Source organism: Medicago truncatula, chromosome 2 (assembly GCF_003473485.1).
Source record: "Medicago truncatula cultivar Jemalong A17 chromosome 2, MtrunA17r5.0-ANR, whole genome shotgun sequence".
NCBI lineage: Eukaryota > Viridiplantae > Streptophyta > Magnoliopsida > Fabales > Fabaceae > Medicago > Medicago truncatula.
Window position 1 is genome coordinate 11,035,189 of NC_053043.1, and position 18,539 is coordinate 11,053,727.

The 18,539-nt window shown below is 35.3% G+C and overlaps 2 protein-coding genes across 8 annotated transcripts; both read right to left on the reverse strand.

Moving 5' to 3' along the window:
* Positions 1-2,198: 2,198 nt before the first annotated feature.
* LOC25486289 (photosystem I reaction center subunit III, chloroplastic) lies at positions 2,199-3,724 on the reverse strand. The gene is made up of 2 exons (XM_013607538.3): positions 2,945-3,724; positions 2,199-2,439 (listed from the first exon to the last, which is right to left on the reverse strand). The coding sequence occupies exon 1, from the start codon at positions 3,638-3,640 to the stop codon at positions 2,966-2,968; it is 675 nt and encodes a 224-aa protein (XP_013462992.1). The 5' UTR covers positions 3,641-3,724; the 3' UTR covers positions 2,199-2,439; positions 2,945-2,965.
* A 4,243-nt stretch (positions 3,725-7,967) lies between these two features.
* On the reverse strand, positions 7,968-10,560 carry LOC112419022 (uncharacterized). Of its 7 annotated transcripts, none has more exons than XR_003009035.2 (3): positions 10,095-10,558; positions 9,480-9,547; positions 7,968-8,534 (listed from the first exon to the last, which is right to left on the reverse strand). XR_003009035.2 is itself a non-coding variant. In XM_024775728.2 (2 exons), the coding sequence occupies exons 1-2, from the start codon at positions 10,105-10,107 to the stop codon at positions 8,242-8,244; spliced, it is 306 nt and encodes a 101-aa protein (XP_024631496.1). In that variant the 5' UTR covers positions 10,108-10,513; the 3' UTR covers positions 7,968-8,241. The 7 variants fall into 7 exon arrangements, 1 of the variants encoding a protein (XP_024631496.1); XR_003009038.2 differs by having other exon boundaries at positions 10,274-10,557; XR_003009034.2 differs by having other exon boundaries at positions 7,968-9,547; positions 10,274-10,560.
* Positions 10,561-18,539: the final 7,979 nt, after the last annotated feature.

Below are 18,539 nucleotides of genomic sequence, written 5' to 3' on the forward strand. Positions count from 1 at the left end.
AAATATAAAAGTTTAAGTATAATTAAACAAATTTCAATTTAACAGGGACCAACACATACTTTTATTCCTTGTAAAATTAAAATTTGCTTAATTGTGCTTAAACTTTTAAATTTGTAACATATTTTTCACATACTTACTTAGAATATTATACAAAGTTCCTCCGCAAAAAAGTAACTTAAAATTTTATTATTAGGTCCAAATTTTCATTAATATAATCTTGAAAATTTGGCTTTTAGAAAAATTCATATTTAATTCATTACATGTTAAAAAACTTAAAAAGTTTTACAAAAGAATGTCTTACGATGTTATGAACATGTATGTAAAAAATCTTTCAAAAATTTAGAAGTTTAAACATAATTAAACAAATTTTAATTTAACAGGGACTAAAAACACTAACAGAAAATTTTGTAAGGACTAAAAAGTGTGATTTATTTTTATAGGGACTAAAAACAAAACTGCAGATATTTATAGGGACCAAAAACTTAATTAACCCTTAAAAAAATAGATGTATTTATAATCTCCAATCCTCTAGCATTAGATTGCTATTAATGGTTTAGAAGTATCTAGGTAAGATATGAGTAAAGATCCTCTACATTTGCTTAATACTATTTTTGATCTCAACTCGCAATTTTCTTGGGGCATAATTCAAATTCGAGTTTTCTCAAATTTAAGTCGAACTAATTACTTGAACCAAATCGATTACCAAATTTGTTTTTATTAGCATTAAGCACCAGGTCTATTATTTAGTTTGGTTGATCTTGAAGAACCTCACAAATTTTTAGCAGTAAGTATAGTTCCTCAAGAGCCTCAAGTCTTTCTATAACTAAGTACATCATCAATGCATGTAGAGTCTGAGATTTTTTAGCGTTACATACATTCACGAGCCTCTATTTTTTTTTTTTTTTTGAGGGAAAAGTGTTTAATGCATTTCATTAGTAATCAAAGTTTCAATACAATTGGATATATATGAAAATAAATTGTGGGACAAACGAGAAATGTGGCTTCCCCTACGAGAGTGTGAGCCACCACATTAGCTTGTCGCCGAACAAACTCCACCCGAGAGTTGGTAAACTTGGACGAGAGCAAAGACCGGGAAGCCGTGATGATGTTACCAAATTCTGTTATGTCTTCCTGACCCGAATATAGAGCATCTTTTATGGTTTTAGAGTCGACTTCAAAATCAATATTATCAAGGTGCATATCACTAGCCCATTGAAGCGCATGGTAAAGACCCAAAGCTTCCTCAATGTCAATCGGATAAACACCAATAAAACTTATTGTTCTGGCCAAAACAAAGACCCCACCTTCTTCACGGATGCAAATGTCGATGCTCGTTTTGTTACGGTGACTAGAGAATGTCGATGCTCGTTTTTAGTGCCGGACATATTTTTGGTTCCCACTTTCCACAGCCTCATCTCCATTTCTTTTTGGTGCCATCACCTCAAACCTAAGTTTAAGTTTATATAAATTCTAGAATTATCAACTTCGTTTCTATATCATCACGTTTCCCTTTCACTTTCGTCTTGTATTTCCATTTTCAATTTCTAACTCTCCGTTTTATTGCTTTTGGTTTTATATCTCACTCTCCCCTTTTAGAAATCCTTATATCACCGTGTTTATCACAGTTTCCTTTTTGTTTTTATGTTTATATAATAAAATGCTCTTATATTTGCATTTTTATATTAAATTTTGTTGCATTTATATATTTTATGTTGTTTTTAAATTTAAATTTGAAAAAAAAATATTAGATTGTTATGAAATTTTTTTAGAAAAAAATGTTCAGACAAACGATAATTAGTCTTTAAATTTGCTATAATTTAAGCATACAATCAGATTTAAAAGAATCGAGCTATTAAGGATAATTTTACCCAAAAAAATACGTCCGATCAAAAAATTGTTAACACGCAGTTCACTTTGGAATTGCCTTTATATAATGGTATAGAGATTTTATTAACATTTTAAAAATTGTTTTTAAAATATATCCTTTAAATTACTCCTTTCCTTGCTTCATTTTTGTGCCTTTATATAATGGTACAGAGATTTTATTAACAATTAGATTTTAAAAATTGTTTTAAAAATATATATACCTTAAATTACTCCTTTCCTTGCTTCATTTTTGTATTAGCTAGCTAAATTAACCATTTTCATGAAGAAGAAAAAAAAATGAAAGGGTGTAGAGCTTATTAATTTGTGGAAGGTCAGCATAACTACTCAATCAACTTCATATACTTAGTCATAACCAAGTCCACATTTGAGTAAAAAAGGAACAAAAACTCAGATCAGTTTCATTGCAGTTTACATATGACATTAACTAGTTCAAATTTACAATATGAGCGCATAAATATTATAAGATCCATCCACACAATGAGTCAACAATAAAAGCACCCTCCTCTCATAATCACCCTTCCTCCATCCTTGTTCAATATCATCCTCTCTTGTCTGAAAATCACCATAAACAATACAAAAACAACACAAAGTCACCAATTTAGTCCTCAAATTTGCAATACACTATTAACTTAGTTCCTAAAAATAACAAAATTTCATTGAATTAAAAAAATTCTCACTCACATTTTATGTTTGACAATTATAGTACTAAATTGAATGGTTAAAAAGATACTAAAATAGCATGATCTACAATTCATTTTCAAATAACTTAGATATGGTCTAACTCAACTCTTACAAAACAGATTTGTGAGGTTAGAACTATTGATCACTTATAAACACATTTTCAAGCGTATATTAGTGTGAGACTATTTATTAACCATAATTGTAAAATGTTAATCAAATTCGTCCTCTAATTTCAACAATGTGAGGAATAAACTTGTACAATACTACAATTTAACCAATATATGGATATTTACTCAATCTCAATGACTAAATTAGCAATTGAATAATAAAAATTTCATACAATAAATAAAAACTTAAAAGAGAGTTTGAGTTGAACCTTGTTGTAAACAAAAGAAACTTAGACATCCTTGGCAATGAGTTCACCATTCACCAACTCTCTATAAGCAGCAATAGGCCAACTGAACCCTCTAAAAACCAATCTAGAAGCAAGAGGAACATCAATAATAATCTCTTTCTGAGTAGGTTTCTTCTCATCACGAATAGCAATCAAATAACTCCTACCAACCCATCCAATCCAACCAGCAATATACAAAAACAATATCCCTGGTGTGATAAACTCACCCCAATGTCTTTGATCACCATTCACTATCAAATGTGGTAAACCATCAGCACCACACAACAAACCTTGCTTTCCATAGTTATCAAACCTTCTCTTGGTTTTCTCAACTGTTGCTTTTATGGCCAGCGCTGGAGCGCTGTCCGGAGCGTAAAGCTTGAGTGATGATTCAAGCTTTTTGATTGATTGTTTCTCACGTTTGGCGAATTGTTTTGATTCTCTGCATGGTGTTAGGCCGGAGATGTCGGCGACAGCGGGGAGTGGTGATGAGATGAGGATTGATGAGAGTGCTAGTGCTGCTGAGAATGCTTTTAGATTTGAGTTTACATCGTTGGTTGGTTTTTCTTGGTTTGTGCTGCAGTGGATGATGTTGGTTGAGAGTTTTGGTTTTTGAGGTAATTTTGGTCTTAGGGTTGAGGTGGGTTTGGAGAGGTTAGTTGGAATTGTTAGAGACATTTTTGTGTGGAAGAAGAAGAGAAGAGGGAGTGAAGGGTGTTGGATTTGATTTGTGTGTTGTTATGGGAAAGAGAAGAAGAGAAGGTTTTTAGATTCTGTGTGGAGAAGAATTGGTGGTGGGAAAGTGGATTTTGGATAAGGTGTGAGAAGTAAGGTTGCTGAGTTGGATTGTTTTTATTGGTTGTGGGTTTAGGACATTTTGTGTTTTGTTATCTCACTTGGGTTGGATAAGAATTTGAGAAATTGTGTCCCTCACACGCTCTTGGAGATTTCAAGTAGTATGGTTGGATTGAAATCATACGGTGTTACTTTTAATATTTATTTATTAAACTTAAAATTGAACTTGCTTGAGCATGATCAAATAGTTTAAAATGTACCAATAAAGCATTGGTTTACACCTTAAACATGTGGTTATGTATTTGACTTATGTTCCATGGAAAAATTTGGTTGGGCAGGAAAAACATATATTGTGTACTTCACATGTTTACCGATAAAGATTAATTAATAATAAATGGTGGTGAAAATTTTGTACAAATGTCATAACAATAAAAAAAAAGAAGTAATTGTGTGACATTTATTTTATGCATTATTTTATACATCAAACAGTGCTATATCATTTAAAAATTGAAATCAAAAGTAGTTTATAAATAACACTTACACATTTTTACGAATCGAGGTGTCTTTTACAATTGATAACACTATAAAAACTTATGCAAAAAAATTTCAAAATGGATAACATTTTAGAAATGTGGCTAAGGTCGGAACAATGAATCACTCCTTTTTGTGGTGGTCGGGGTTTAAATCCCCCATACTTTACATATATTATGTATTTTTCATATCAACCGAGTTAAGCTCACGAGGATAATGAATTTCTCATTTGCTTTACTAGAGAAAAAGTTAAGCATAGTTTATATAAACAACACTCATATTTATATCGGTCAATCAAGACACTTTTACATTACATAACCTAAAAAATGTTGCTTGACGTGGGAACAAAATGTATGATCGCAAATAATCTTTTAGTTGCCGACAGCAGAATGAAACCCATGTACATGTGCTTCAACGTGCAACTCATGTATTAGAAGAAGCCCAAGGTATAAGTTCTCGCAACAACAACCAAAATCCCACACCACAGATGCACACCACAAGACTAGAAGAAGATCGTTGGAAGAAGCCGGCATCTGGCAGGTATAAATGCAACATTGATGCATCATTTTCCACTTCTCTTAACAGGGTTGGACTCGGTATGTGTCTTAGGGATGATGATGGTGCGTTTGTTCTTGCAAGAACATGATGGTTTTCCCCTCTTTGTGATGTAGATGTGGGAGAGGCGGTTGGATAGTATACAACCTTGGATTGGATCTCTAATCAACAATTTGATAATGTCGATTTTGTACTTGATTGTAAAATAATTGTTGATTGTGTCAATTCTAGTTTAGATGATAGCAGTGATTTTGGATGTATTATTGCTGCTTGTAAACAACTGCTAGAGAATAGATTCCAGAACTCTCATGTTGAGTTCAACATGAGGCAAGTAAATAGGGTAGCCCATGAGCTAGCTCAGGTAGCCCTGTCTAATCCTAGCCCCCATATTATTGATGATATACCTACATGTATTTGACATATTTTAGCTAATGAAATACAATAACTTCTTCCTTCAAAAAAATAATCTTTTAGTTGCCGATTGAACACTAAAATCAGATGTTTTAGGCACCAATCACCAAATAGATATTCAAGGTCCAACTCATTTTACATTCATATTGCCCTTCTAAAACTCAATCAACAATATTTTTTTTAAAAAGTTTATATTAATGGTATGATATGCATTTGACATGGGAAAATCTTTTGATTTGCTTATCATGGTGGAATTTTTTTTATCCGACCCTATTGTCAAAAAAATGAAACCTTTGATCCCCGGTATTTTGGAATCAGCGCAACATTTGTTTCTCTCTTATTCGTACTTTGCTTTACTTTGGTCGTTGGTTCGTGATTGGATTGGTTTTGTTGGAGTGGACACTAATGTTTTATCTGATCACTTTGTTCAGTTTGTTCACTCAACAGGTGGAAGTAAGGCTTCTCAGTCTTTTCTCCAGCTTATATTTGGCTTCTCTGTGTCTGGGTCTTATGGACTGGACGTAACAAATATGTGTTTCAATGATTCTATTACTCCTTTACCCAGGTTGCTTGATAAAGTAAAATATTTGTCTTTAGGTTGGTTGAAAGCTAGAAAAGCTTCTTTTTTTGTTTGATATTTTTAGTTGGTGGTCAAACCCGTTACAATGTTTGAGTATTGGCTAACTTGTTTTTGCTGTTGTACATAATCCTGAAGTAGTCTTTGTGGCACATCTTGTGCTATTGAGACTCTTGTTGTTAATATAATCCCATTTTTAATTGTTAAATTTTTTTTTTGTCTTTTAGTGGGCCATTACCGCCATTTCAAATGGTTGTAATGGCAGAATTTGACATCTGGCACTGCGAACCCTGCCAGCCGTAGCATTTTCTGCACTGATTTGACTTTTTTTTTTAATGCCGCCAGATTGAATGGCGGTAATGACCTTTTGTAATTTTTTTTTTGGTGCGTGTGTGTTGTGTCTTCAGTTATTACAGTAAATTTTTTGCAAAAGATGGCCTTAGGAAGGAGTCAAAAACGCGACCTTCCAAGCATTTTGTGAAAACAGTTCCACCACACCTCAACTGCACATGTGATATAAAGTGGTTCAGACTTTTATATATATATATATATATATAATGAGAAATTGAAGAAATTTACAAGGTAAGTAATTTTTTATGTAATATGTTTAAATTATACTCTCTCCTTCCTAAAATATAAGCAAAAAAATCTCATTTTTTTTGTCTCAAAATATAGCAAAAAAGACCAACTTTTATGCTATTTTTATGTTTTTTCAAACAAATCATCTTTTCCAAAGTAGAATTGTTCTCCTTTTTATTTTCTCCATAATTTTTAACTAATGAGAATTATTTTTACATCTTTCCATGAAACTTATTCCAAGAAGAACACAAAAAATTATACCTCAAATCACTAAGTGTTAGTTTTCTTAATGAGTGTGAATTAGTGTTTTTTGCTTATAAATTAGGACGGAGGGAGTATAAATCTAATACATTTATTTATCGTATAAAATAGTTTTGTAAAATTATAACGAGTATAATGTGTTCTATTTAATATAACGTCAAAAATCTATATGGTTCAAATATACTACAATGTTACGTATGAGTATGCATTCGTTCTAATTTCGTGCTCTATACCTTAACGTTAGAGTAAGGGTACGTTTATTTCAGCTTTAAAAAAAATAGATTTTAAGAAAAACTAATCCGAATAACTTTTTATTTTAGGGTCAAAATAAATTTGTTTGATAAAATGATTTTTCTAAAAATCTTAAACAATTACGTTCTAAAAATCTTAATAGCTAATCCTAAAACTTTGTGATAAATCAGTAAATAAGACTGTGATAAATAGAACACGTTACGTTCTTAAATAACTAGACTCTTGACCCGTGCTATCGCACGGGTCTGTAATAATGTTTGACAGCGTAAAGTGAAATAAAAACTTCACATATGTTAGAATATCAACAAAGCAAGCAAATTACATTTAAAATAAAACTAATAGTACAAAAAACACAATAATAATGTCATAGGAACCAACTAAAATACATTTTTGAATATTTCTTTGCAGATCATATTTGATGTTACATTTAAATATGTTTTCTACTAAGACATATTTATATATGATAGAAATAAGTTTGTACAGGTGCAAGACTTACCTCATTTTTCATACATCAGACCATTTCAGTTTATTGGTACAATTGTAAATTCCATAGCTCAATTTAAATTGAGTAATCTAACTTGTTTTTATCGTCTATTTTAATACTTGGCTTATATTTCAATGAATAATCCTTGTTTAGGCACATTATATAGTGCAATTTTTCTGCACTATAACAGTCACATTAAACTGAGTAATTCCAAATGAATGGCTAAGGTTCCAAAATTGACATAATATAAGTCGGTTACACGAAGCATATAGGTTGCTAACTATTCTATCTACTGCTTATTATTACGGTGCATTTGGGAAGGTTAATGCTTCTATTCTAAAAGTGGTAAATTTGTAAGTTGTTTGTAATATAAATGCAGTTGTCATCTACCAGAAGGTGCTAAGATTGAAACTAATACTTATTTTTATCTGATATACTATTCTATCTAATGTTTTCAGAAGGTGCTAAGATTGAAACATGCAGACCATTGTTTACGTCTAGGCGTCTAGCAGACCGTATATAATGCTTTTGAAAAAAACAAATATAAATACGCATTAATATTTAAGCGCATGAAACAAAGTGCTTATAGATCATACTACTTTCAGAACACGTTAGATAATTCAAGTCTTCAGTTAAAGTAAAAAAGCCATTGACGCAAACCAAAAAAACATTACAGAATGTCAAACATAAAAACGAAATAAGTATGGCAACAAAATGCAACCGAAGATTTCAACGCGACAATTAAAAACCAAAACAAAACAGAATGAAAGGACAACAGACTTGGACATCAGTAACACTACTGGTAGTTGAAAATTTTGCAAAAGACTTCACTCCTCAGCTTCGATCTTCACACCGAACCAGTTTTGGCTCTTTTGGTGTGGATCCATCAAATTCAGCGACATCAACAACTGAAACCACATTCTCAGCTGCTCTCTTTCCCAAGGAGTTTGGAGTGTTCGAAGTCACAACTGGAGCAACTGCATCTACCTTTGAAGCAGACACCAATTTTGGTTCTTTTGTGCTCGATGCTTCACACCCACCTACATCAATGTCATCCAAAGACTTGCTAATCGGTGTTACATCTGAATCGGCTACACCAACTTTGTCCTTGTTATCGGAATCAACTCCTTCAATAGTTAGAACAAACTTTGAATGATATAAATGGTTAGAACAAACTGATTTGAATAAACTATAGTTAACACAAATAACTATAGTAGTTGCAAAGAATACAATCAAACAAAGAATTCAAATTAGTAGTTGCAATTCTGATGTGCTATGGAACCATCAGTTAAGGTTTACATCAGTTGGTTTATGCTCATTCATGGTGGCTCTATGTATTTTTTGGCTAAGTGCATTGAGCAGTACAAATGTGCTAGTCTGATAATGAAATTAATTACACGTATCATTGTAACAACTGCCAAAAAATAGATCTTATATGCATACAAATGGAACAAAATGGGCATATATTTATGTTAATATAAAAGAGGAATGTTAACAAAACTCACTTTTGAACACTCTCTCTAACACTCACTTTTCTATTGAATGAAAAAAATGTATGTCCCACCACTTTGTGTGGGTTCTATTTCCAATGTGTAGACCCACAATGATTTAAACCAATAAGAGAGTGAGTATTAGAGGGAGTGTTCTAGAGAGTGTTGCTAGCACTCCTCCATATAAAAATGGCAGTTCAGAAAACAACAACCCCATATTTTTTAAGTTGAATACAAACAAAACTTGTTTAATTTTTTAAACAGAAACGTCATTAAGGTACATATAGAGGCATGAGTTGCAATATTTTTTTTCTAAAACTGATTTGAATGTTGATAAAACTAATTCTATACTCGAATATGAATTAAGATACTAACTCAAATAGCAATTGTCAATTTTGTTTTACAACTATTATCCTCTAGCAAAAATCCTATCATTTCAATTGATAATCTTGTTGCTTTTACAAACCTTGCACAACATCACATATAACATGTTCGACATAAAATCTGAATATTATAGAATCAACAGAAAACACATCTTGTGTCAAACAAAACACAAAAAGATGCAGTTCTTATCGCACAAACCTCATCTCGACTGTACTCGACATGATAGGTACGCCACTTAAGCCTTAAGAGCTACATATAAGCAGGATCTGTTATGACATGTTCCCATAGTGCAACATATGTGAATGCGTGACTCAAATGAAATACATTATAAACAAATAGCAAACCCATGTGAGATATATACACGAACCAACAAAAAGAATAAATGAAATCCATTACAATAAAGTTTGTATAAACAGGAATTGAAAATAATAGAAAGAGACCCAAAAATATATCTTTCAAGCAATTCAACACAAATAGGGCTTCAACGTCACATTCCACTATTAGATGATAGTTTATGTGTGAGCCAAAATTTAAAAATTTGCATCAGAATTGCAAACATATGGAAAACCTCACGAACTTATCAAAATCAGTGATTGGATTTAGATCCAATGAAGCTGTGAACAAAGATAAAAACAGAAAAGTTATGAGTGCAATATTTTAAAAGAAGCATGCTGATGGAACGATTAAAAAAAAGGAGGAACAGGCATCGAATGGAACAGGTGCAAATTCAATATGTTGCCATGAGTTGAAACCAACATATGGAGATGCAAATGATTTCCAGATTTTGATTTTGAGAGAGGAAAATAATCTTACGGTTCATCCTCATGTGGTGGCTGGAAGTGGTGGCTATGAGTGTGAGTAAACTATTGTTCTATGAGGGAGATGAAGATGAAAAGAGATAAAAAAAAAAAAAAAACTGGGAGAGGAGATGATGAAGAGAAGAGAAGTTCTATGAGGGAGAAAGAAATTGTTGTGACTATATTAAAACTTACGCCGTTCATTCTGTTTGAGGACTTCTGATGTTCTCAACAGTTTATTCCTTGATCTGCTCCATCACCCGGTTACCAATAAAAGGGGCACGTTTTTAGCAGTAAGTTAATTGGTCATTGTACATTTATTGGGCTGTGAGGGAGAAGTGGGAAAGCAAAGGATTTGATTGGTTGAATGATGTACATGAAAGGTCACAATAAATGCGCCCAAGAGGAAGTGGGTGGTTGGCAGATAAGCCTTGCAATTAATGACGGCTTAGGAGGGAAAATCAGGATTGATTAGGGCAAACTGCCAGCTCATCAAGTCTGGCTTTTATAATAAAGGATTTATCAACAGCTACGCATTAAGTTATATTATCAACTGCTAAAGATTACACGTTCTTTTCATGTGCAACGCTAAAGATTTAATAAATTATATTAAATGACATTAGTTTGATTTGTGGTAAAAATATGTTGTTGAAACGTGTTAAATATATAATTTATTAATGTTACTTAATGCGCAAATTAAAAAATAATATCAGTAAAAGGTTTATAGCACAGTTTCCTATATACATATAATACGTATCAATAAATTTAAGACATCAAGTACAAGCAATTTAGTTGGTTGTGCAACTTGATATTTACTTATCGAGCATTGATATTTTAACAACCATTTGCTAACAAGTATAATGACAACTTTCTTTTTCTCTCATCTCAATGGAAAAAAATAATGGAGAGAGAAAAAGAAAGAGAGAGTAAAAATATAATGTGTGTATGAGAAAAAAAATTGTCTAAAAATTATTAATAAAGGTTTACAAAGATCATTTCTCTTAGTGATTTATCATGGATTCTATTTCTGGGGCAAGCCATTTTAAAAAAAAATTGCAATTTTTCCGTGAGGCACGTTTTCAACCTTTGTTGGTCGACACGTGGCAAAATCTCATTTGTCAAAATATAAAAAATTCACCAAAAAAGTCACACACGCACAAAAAAACCAAAAAAAAAAAAAAAATATTGGTCATTACCGCCATTCAATTTGACGGTATTAAAAAAAAGAAGTCAAATTAGTGCAGAAAATGCTGTGGCTGGCGGTGGCAGCAGTGCCACATGTCAAATTATGCCATTACAGCCATTTGAAACGGCGGTAATGGCCCACTAAAAGACAAAAAATATATATATATATGTTATACCCTGTTTTTGGACCTAAAAAATACTGGGCCCAATTTCATTTCAAACTTTGTCAAATGTCAAATTTCAACTGCACAGTTCAATTTGTCTCTGCTACGCAATGTTTTCATTCACTTTTTTACCTATGTTTTTCTTGCATAAAACCTTTCAAAATGTCTTTACTTGTCTTGTAAGTCATTCAAAAGTGTCTCTGAATCATTACATTGCTTCTTCTACAGTTTATTTCAAAATTTGCAAAAAGTTATACAGAAGGGTATTTTGGTCATTTCCTGCAGTGGGACCCATTTTCATCCTTGTGACTATCTCTGAGCCTTTTCAAATTCATTTTTGACATTTCATCAGTAAACCCTGTTTAAATCCATTTCAAACTTGCATCTGAGTCAGTGTCAGAGTCTGTTTGAGTCAGTTTAGGTCATTTTTAGCCCTAGGGGCATTTTGGTCATTTCACATAAAATTTTGGCATGGGGAGGTTACTTTGAAGTACCTCATTTAAGCCATTGGTTCGTTTTTAGTCCGTTTTGTCAATTTTATTTTTTGTTTCGCTTTACGTTTTGTCAGGTTACCAATTTTATTCCAATTTTATATATTTTTTTATTATTATTATTTTGTTTTTTTGCATTTTGGTCCCCAGAGAAGTCCAAATTTGCTTTTTAATCCAGAACTTTTTTTATTTCGCATTTCAGTCCTTTTGGTCATTTGCAGTTTAGTCCCTTAATTTTTCAATTTTGCAGAAAGGTCCCCAAATCCATTTTAAGTCCAAGCCGTGCCATTTCTTTTACAAATCCAGGTGTCCTGTTTTCATTGGTTCAGATGTACACTTGTCAGCTATAAAAGCAACACAGTGGCATTTTTTTTACACACGTTTTTCCATTCATCAAGTGCCAACTCATAAACACAGAGTCACACTCTCTCTCTTGTCAGTTACAGATCAAAAACAGAAATTCTCCAAGAACAAGCAAGAACAAAATCCAAACCCTAGATTTCCAGAAAACCAAAAAAATCATCAAAATTCATTGGATTTTCCATTGATTCTCAGAGATTCCTAAGGAATCATCATCATCGAATCATCTTCTTTGCAATTCAAGGCACGAGCTCGCTGCAGCAGCAGCAAACTCCAGCACCGATCACAAAGAAGAATCAGTGAGAAAGAAGCAGAGAAAGAAGATGAAGTTTCCAGCCAAAATCACGAAGAATCAGTGAGAAAGAAGAACACCGATTTATTTTCGGTTCAAAGCAGCAAGAATCAATAGAAACGCATCTGAAGTTTTCCGAAGAAATCTTCATCAGCACCTCCAATTGAAATCACAGGTAAAAGCATAACTTCAACATCATTTTCTTTAAAAAAAAGCATGAATCAGTGAAGTAAAAAACAAACCGAATCCAAAGATTTCCAGAATTCAAAGCCAAAGCCGTAACCGTAAACACAAAACCTAGATCCATAAGGATCTAAGTTTTGAAAGCAAGAACGCATACCAGAAAATCAATCAAACAACGAAACGATGTAAGAATCTAAACGTTTTTGTTCAAAAATCAAAAATCATTTCAAAACCGTACAAAGTTCCTTCAAGATCTACGTCGTTTCGAACCGTATTTGAAAAAATAGTTGCTGGATTCGTGTTTAGGGTTAAAGGACGAATCAAAAGGAGTAAGAATCTTTGAAATCTGGAAATTTAGGTCACCGGAAGTTCATAAGTCTCGCCGGAGAAGATGAAGTTTCCGGCGGACCTTCAAGGTCTCCGCCGTAGCTTCATCACCTCCGGTGGTGGTTTTCTGGAGAGAAGAGAGAGGACTGAGAGGAGAGAAGAGAGCTTAGAGAGAGAAAGAGGTGAGCAAAGTGAGCTGGACCGGTGTCCTTACGTTTATATAGACACCTGGACCGGTCCGGTTCACTTTGGTTTCCTCTTTGGACCGTAGGATCTAGGGTTTCTCTTTTGAATGGCTGTGATGCGTTTGCTCCCACGTGTTTGATCTGTGTTACCATGCGCTGCGTGTTTTGAACCGTCAGATCTAGGTTTGGATCAATCCAACGCCTCTAAGGCCTTTGGATGATCCAGGCCCAGTCTGTATTGGGTTTTGGTTTGGGCTTAAGGTTTTACGTTTTTTTTGCTTGCTTTTGTATGCTATTTACACCATTTTCTTTGCTATCTGCACCTGTGGCCTGCTCATTTTTGTTTACAAAATTTCTAAAAAAATCCTAGTGGTTTCTTGATATATTCTTGGTATTTTTAGGGTATCTTTGCATGTAAAAAAGATGTTAAAATGGTGTGAACTAATTCCATGTGTTTTTATATTTTTTGTATGCATTTTGCTATGTTTTGTTCTTGACATTTTGATAGTATGACATGGATAAATGATGCCTAATATGGTGATGAATATGCCTCTGGAATTGTGTTTATTTTTGCTGTGTTTGGATGTGATTTTATGGATTTCTTGTTTTACAAGTAATAAGCGTTTATTTTTAGGAATAAAGTGGTAAATTTCTTTATGTTTGGTGTGATACTTTGCTTGCATGTACTTCCACTAATTTCATGTCATGGCTTGAAACAAAATTTCTTTCAAAATTGCCATGATGTGATGATTATGGGTTACAAGCACCTTTAGGTATCACATCAAAAGTTTTAGGTTTATTGCCACTTTATTACCTTTCCTTTGCCATTCTTATACATTTCCTTTTGATTATTTCCTACTATTTTGTGCTTTATGATTACTAACCATTTCATCTCATGTGCCATACATTTCATAAGCATTCCACCACCCTCTCCACGCTCCACTTTCTTTAGGCCTAGCATTTATTGTTTTTTGCAAATTGTAATTCATTTGGTGATGTAATATTTTACCATTGGTTTGTAGCTTGGCAAAGAGGCCATAGAATGTACTTAGGCAATTGTTGTAATATGGACTATGGACACTATGACGCACCGACACGCACACACTCACCTTAGATGTATGCATAGGATTGTATGGTTAAATAAGCGTTTAGGTTTTAAACACTTAGAGAAAATCCCTCTTTTTTCAAAAAAAAGACAATTGAACTTCACTTCAAAAATTTTCATAATAAGTATGAAGTCAACACTTCATTTTTTTCCTTTCTTTTTTTTTTTTTTTTTTTTTTCTTTCTTAAGAAAAAATTCAATTCATCTTAATCATTTAGACTTTCTTTCTAATCACTAATCAAACCTCACTTTTTTTTGCTAAATCTAATGCTCATGAAGCCTCCCAATCTCCTTCTTCAAAACCATTTTCAAAACTTAAAATCAAACAATTAAAACAAAAACAAGTTTTTTAGCAAGAACTACGAACGGTTTTGATCCCTTAAAAGGGTACGTAGGCAATGAGTCAAAACTCATCCAAGCCGAAATAAAATCAAAATTCTACTTCTTCTCACCCCCATTCTTAACTAAATAAACCTCCCATTTTCAAAAGTAAGTAAAAATAAAGCGTAGAAATCGACTTAGGAAAACGGCTCCTATAGAGGACTATAGTTACTCCGGGTGCCTAACACCTTCCCGTAGTAAAACCGACCCCCGAACTTAGAATCTAAGGGTTTTTTCTCAATTTTTCCCTTCCCAAGAAAAAAGAGAGATATCAACGGTCGAAAGGTACAAGTCCAATTAATGACTTGGCACCCAAAAACCATGATAACAGAAATGGCGACTTCACTGGGGACTCTTTTTAGCGGGTCGCGCCTAGTTTTCCTTAGTTTATATTTACGCTTTATTTTATTGCTTACATATGTGAATATTTGTTTACTTTCATTCAACGTGTGGGGTGAGAATATCAAAAGTCCTAACCCGGGCTGAGTGAACTTATGTTTAGGTAGAGATATAATCGACAATTCGATCCGGGGGTTGCCTCGTGTATTGGATTATGCGATCAATCTCACATAGCTGAGGCATTTTGAAAGTGATATTGTCGGCGTGTGTTGTCATGCTTAGGCACTTCACTTTCAATTGTTCGACGAAGCTATGAACCGTAGTTACCAAACCCATCCTAGCCTTTTTAGGACGTAGTGCGGTGGCTAAATTGAGTGTTGTCTCAAACTTTAGTCGTCACGCGATACTACACTCAAACTAGACCTTCTCACAAATAATCATGGAACGGGTGTCGTCCTGTACTACCATGATATATGTGAGAGAGGTTGCAGTTTGGGAACTGTGTTAGAACCTTGGTTACTACTATCCAAAGCCTTAGTTCACCGGACGCCGTGTCCATCCATGGCCCTGTTACTTTGAATCTCAACCCACCTTGTTCTTTGTAACTAAACAAAACAATCATGCATACATGCATTCATGCATAAACATTTTTCATGCATTCATCGAAGGGTTTAAACAAATGAGAATTTTTGTAAATAATCACAGGTATGAAGAAGACTAAGTGCTACAAGTTCAAGGAGGTGGATTTGGTTAGTTTGAGAGAGTTGGCACTCAAGGTCAAGAGTCAAACAGGGTTCCGACTCCGATATGGGGGATTGCTTACTTTGCTCCGAACCGATGTGGACGAGAAGCTAGTGCACACTCTAGTGCAATTTTATGATCCGAGCTTTCGTTGCTTCACTTTCCCGGACTTCCAGTTAGTTCCTACTCTCGAGGCTTACTCCGATCTAGTGGGTTTACCTATAGCCGAGAAGACACCTTTCACCGGTCCCGGGGCTCCTCTTACTCCTCTGGTTATTGCTAAGGATCTCTACCTCAAGACTTCCGACGTCTCCAACCATCTTATTACCAAATCTCACATCCGGGGGTTCACTTCGAAGTATCTTCTTGATCAGGCTAATCTCGGTACTACTCGTCAGGATACACTCGAGGCTATTCTTGCTTTGCTTATCTACGGGCTCATTCTCTTCCCGAACCTCGACAACTTCGTGGACATGAATGCTATCGAGATCTTTCATTCCAAGAACCCGGTTCCTACTTTGCTAGCGGATACTTACCATGCCATTCATGACAGGACTCTCAAGGGCCGTGGGTATATTCTTTGCTGCACATCTCTTTTGTATAGGTGGTTTATTTCGCACCTTCCGAGTTCCTTCCATGACAACTCAGAGAACTGGTCCTACTCGCAGCGGATTATGGCCCTTACTCCTAATGAGGTCGTCTGGCTCACTCCGGCCGCTCAGGTGAAGGAAATCATTATGGGTTGTGGAGACTTTCTCAATGTACCTCTTCTTGGTACTCGTGGAGGAATCAACTACAATCCCGAGCTTGCTATGAGACAGTTTGGTTTTCCTATGAGGTCGAAGCCCATTAATCTTGCTACATCTCCAGAGTTCTTCTTCTATGCGAATGCTCCTGCCGGACAAAGGAAAGCTTTCATGGATGCTTGGTCCAAGGTTCGAAGGAAGAGTGTGAAGCATCTAGGTGTGAGATCCGGTGTCGCTCATGAGGCTTATACTCAGTGGGTGATAGATCGAGCTGAGGAGATCGGTATGCCTTATCCAGCTATGAGATACGTATCTTCATCCACTCCATCTATGCCTCTACCTTTGCTTCCCGCAACTCAGGATATGTATCAGGAGCATCTAGCTATGGAGAGTCGTGAGAAGCAAGTGTGGAAAGCTCGGTACAATCAAGCCGAGAATCTAATCATGACTTTGGATGGTAGAGATGAGCAGAAGACTCATGAGAATCTGATGTTGAAGAAAGAACTAGCTAAGGCCCGGAGGGAATTGGAAGAGAAAGACGAGCTGCTTATGAGGGATTCCAAGAGAGCTCGAGGACGACGAGATTTCTTTGACAGATACTGTGATTCAGATTCCGAGTCCGATGAACCTCCGACTACTTCCTATGCTTGAGGGCTTCATGTGTTTATCTTGTTGAAATTTCAAAGTCTTCCTGTTAAAGATACTATGTAGTTTTGATTATTTGCAAGATTTCTAATTTGTTTTAAAATCCTTCGATGAAAAAATAAGTCTTTTGCATTCGCATTTGCATATCATGCATCATATGCATCATGCATTGGTCACAAAGGCTTCCAAGTGCTTACTATCTCCTGGTTCCTCTGCCGCAGTGTGAAAAGTGGCTCGTGCTCAGAGAGTTTACGAACCAGATAGAATTGATCGAACCAGAGAATACAGAAGAAAGAAAAGGGCTATGGAAGAAGAGAACGCTCAGCTCCGCACCGAGTTAGCCTCTCTAAAGGAGGAATTGGCTAAAGCTAATGACGTCATGACTGCTCTACTAGCTGCTCAAGAGCAATCCGCTACAGCTATCCCTACAACCACAGCTGCACCAGTAACTACAAGCGTGCTCCCTACCACTTCTGCAGACAACCGCTTTACTATGCCAGTGGGGTTTCCGTATGGGCTTCCACCGTTCTTCACTCCCGTTGCTACAGCAAGCACCTCGGGCACTGCTAACAATGTTCTGATCCCTGCAACAAATGCCGCCTCCATCATTGCTACTTTGCCACAAACAACAGCAGCTGTCACTGAGCCTCTGGTACACACTCTGCCTCAAGGTATTAACGTCAACACACAGCACAGAAGCATCCCCGTAACCAAGACTATGGAAGAGATGATGGAGGAACTTGCTAAAGAACTCCGTCACGAGATCCAGGCCAATCGAGGGAATGCAGACTCTGTCAAAACTCAAGACCTTTGCTTAGTGTCAAAAGTGGATGTCCCTAAAAAGTTCAAGATTCCGGACTTCGACCGGTACAACGGGCTAACTTGCCCTCAAAATCACATCATCAAATACGTCCGGAAGATGGGCAATTACAAAGACAATGATTCCCTTATGATCCACTGTTTTCAGGATAGTCTGATGGAGGATGCCGCAGAGTGGTATACTAGTTTGAGTAAGAATGACATCCATACCTTTGATGAGTTAGCCACCGCTTTCAAGAGCCATTATGGGTTTAACACTCGACTGAGGCCAAATAGGGAGTTTCTCAGGTCCCTATCTCAGAAGAAGGAGGAAAGTTTCCGTGAATATGCGCAAAGGTGGAGAGGGGCGGCTGCCCGTATCACTCCTGCTTTAGATGAGGAAGAAATGACCCAGACGTTCTTAAAGACGTTGAAGAAAGATTATGTTGAGAGGATGATCATCGCTGCCCCGAACAACTTTTCGGAGATGGTCACCATGGGAACCCGCCTTGAGGAAGC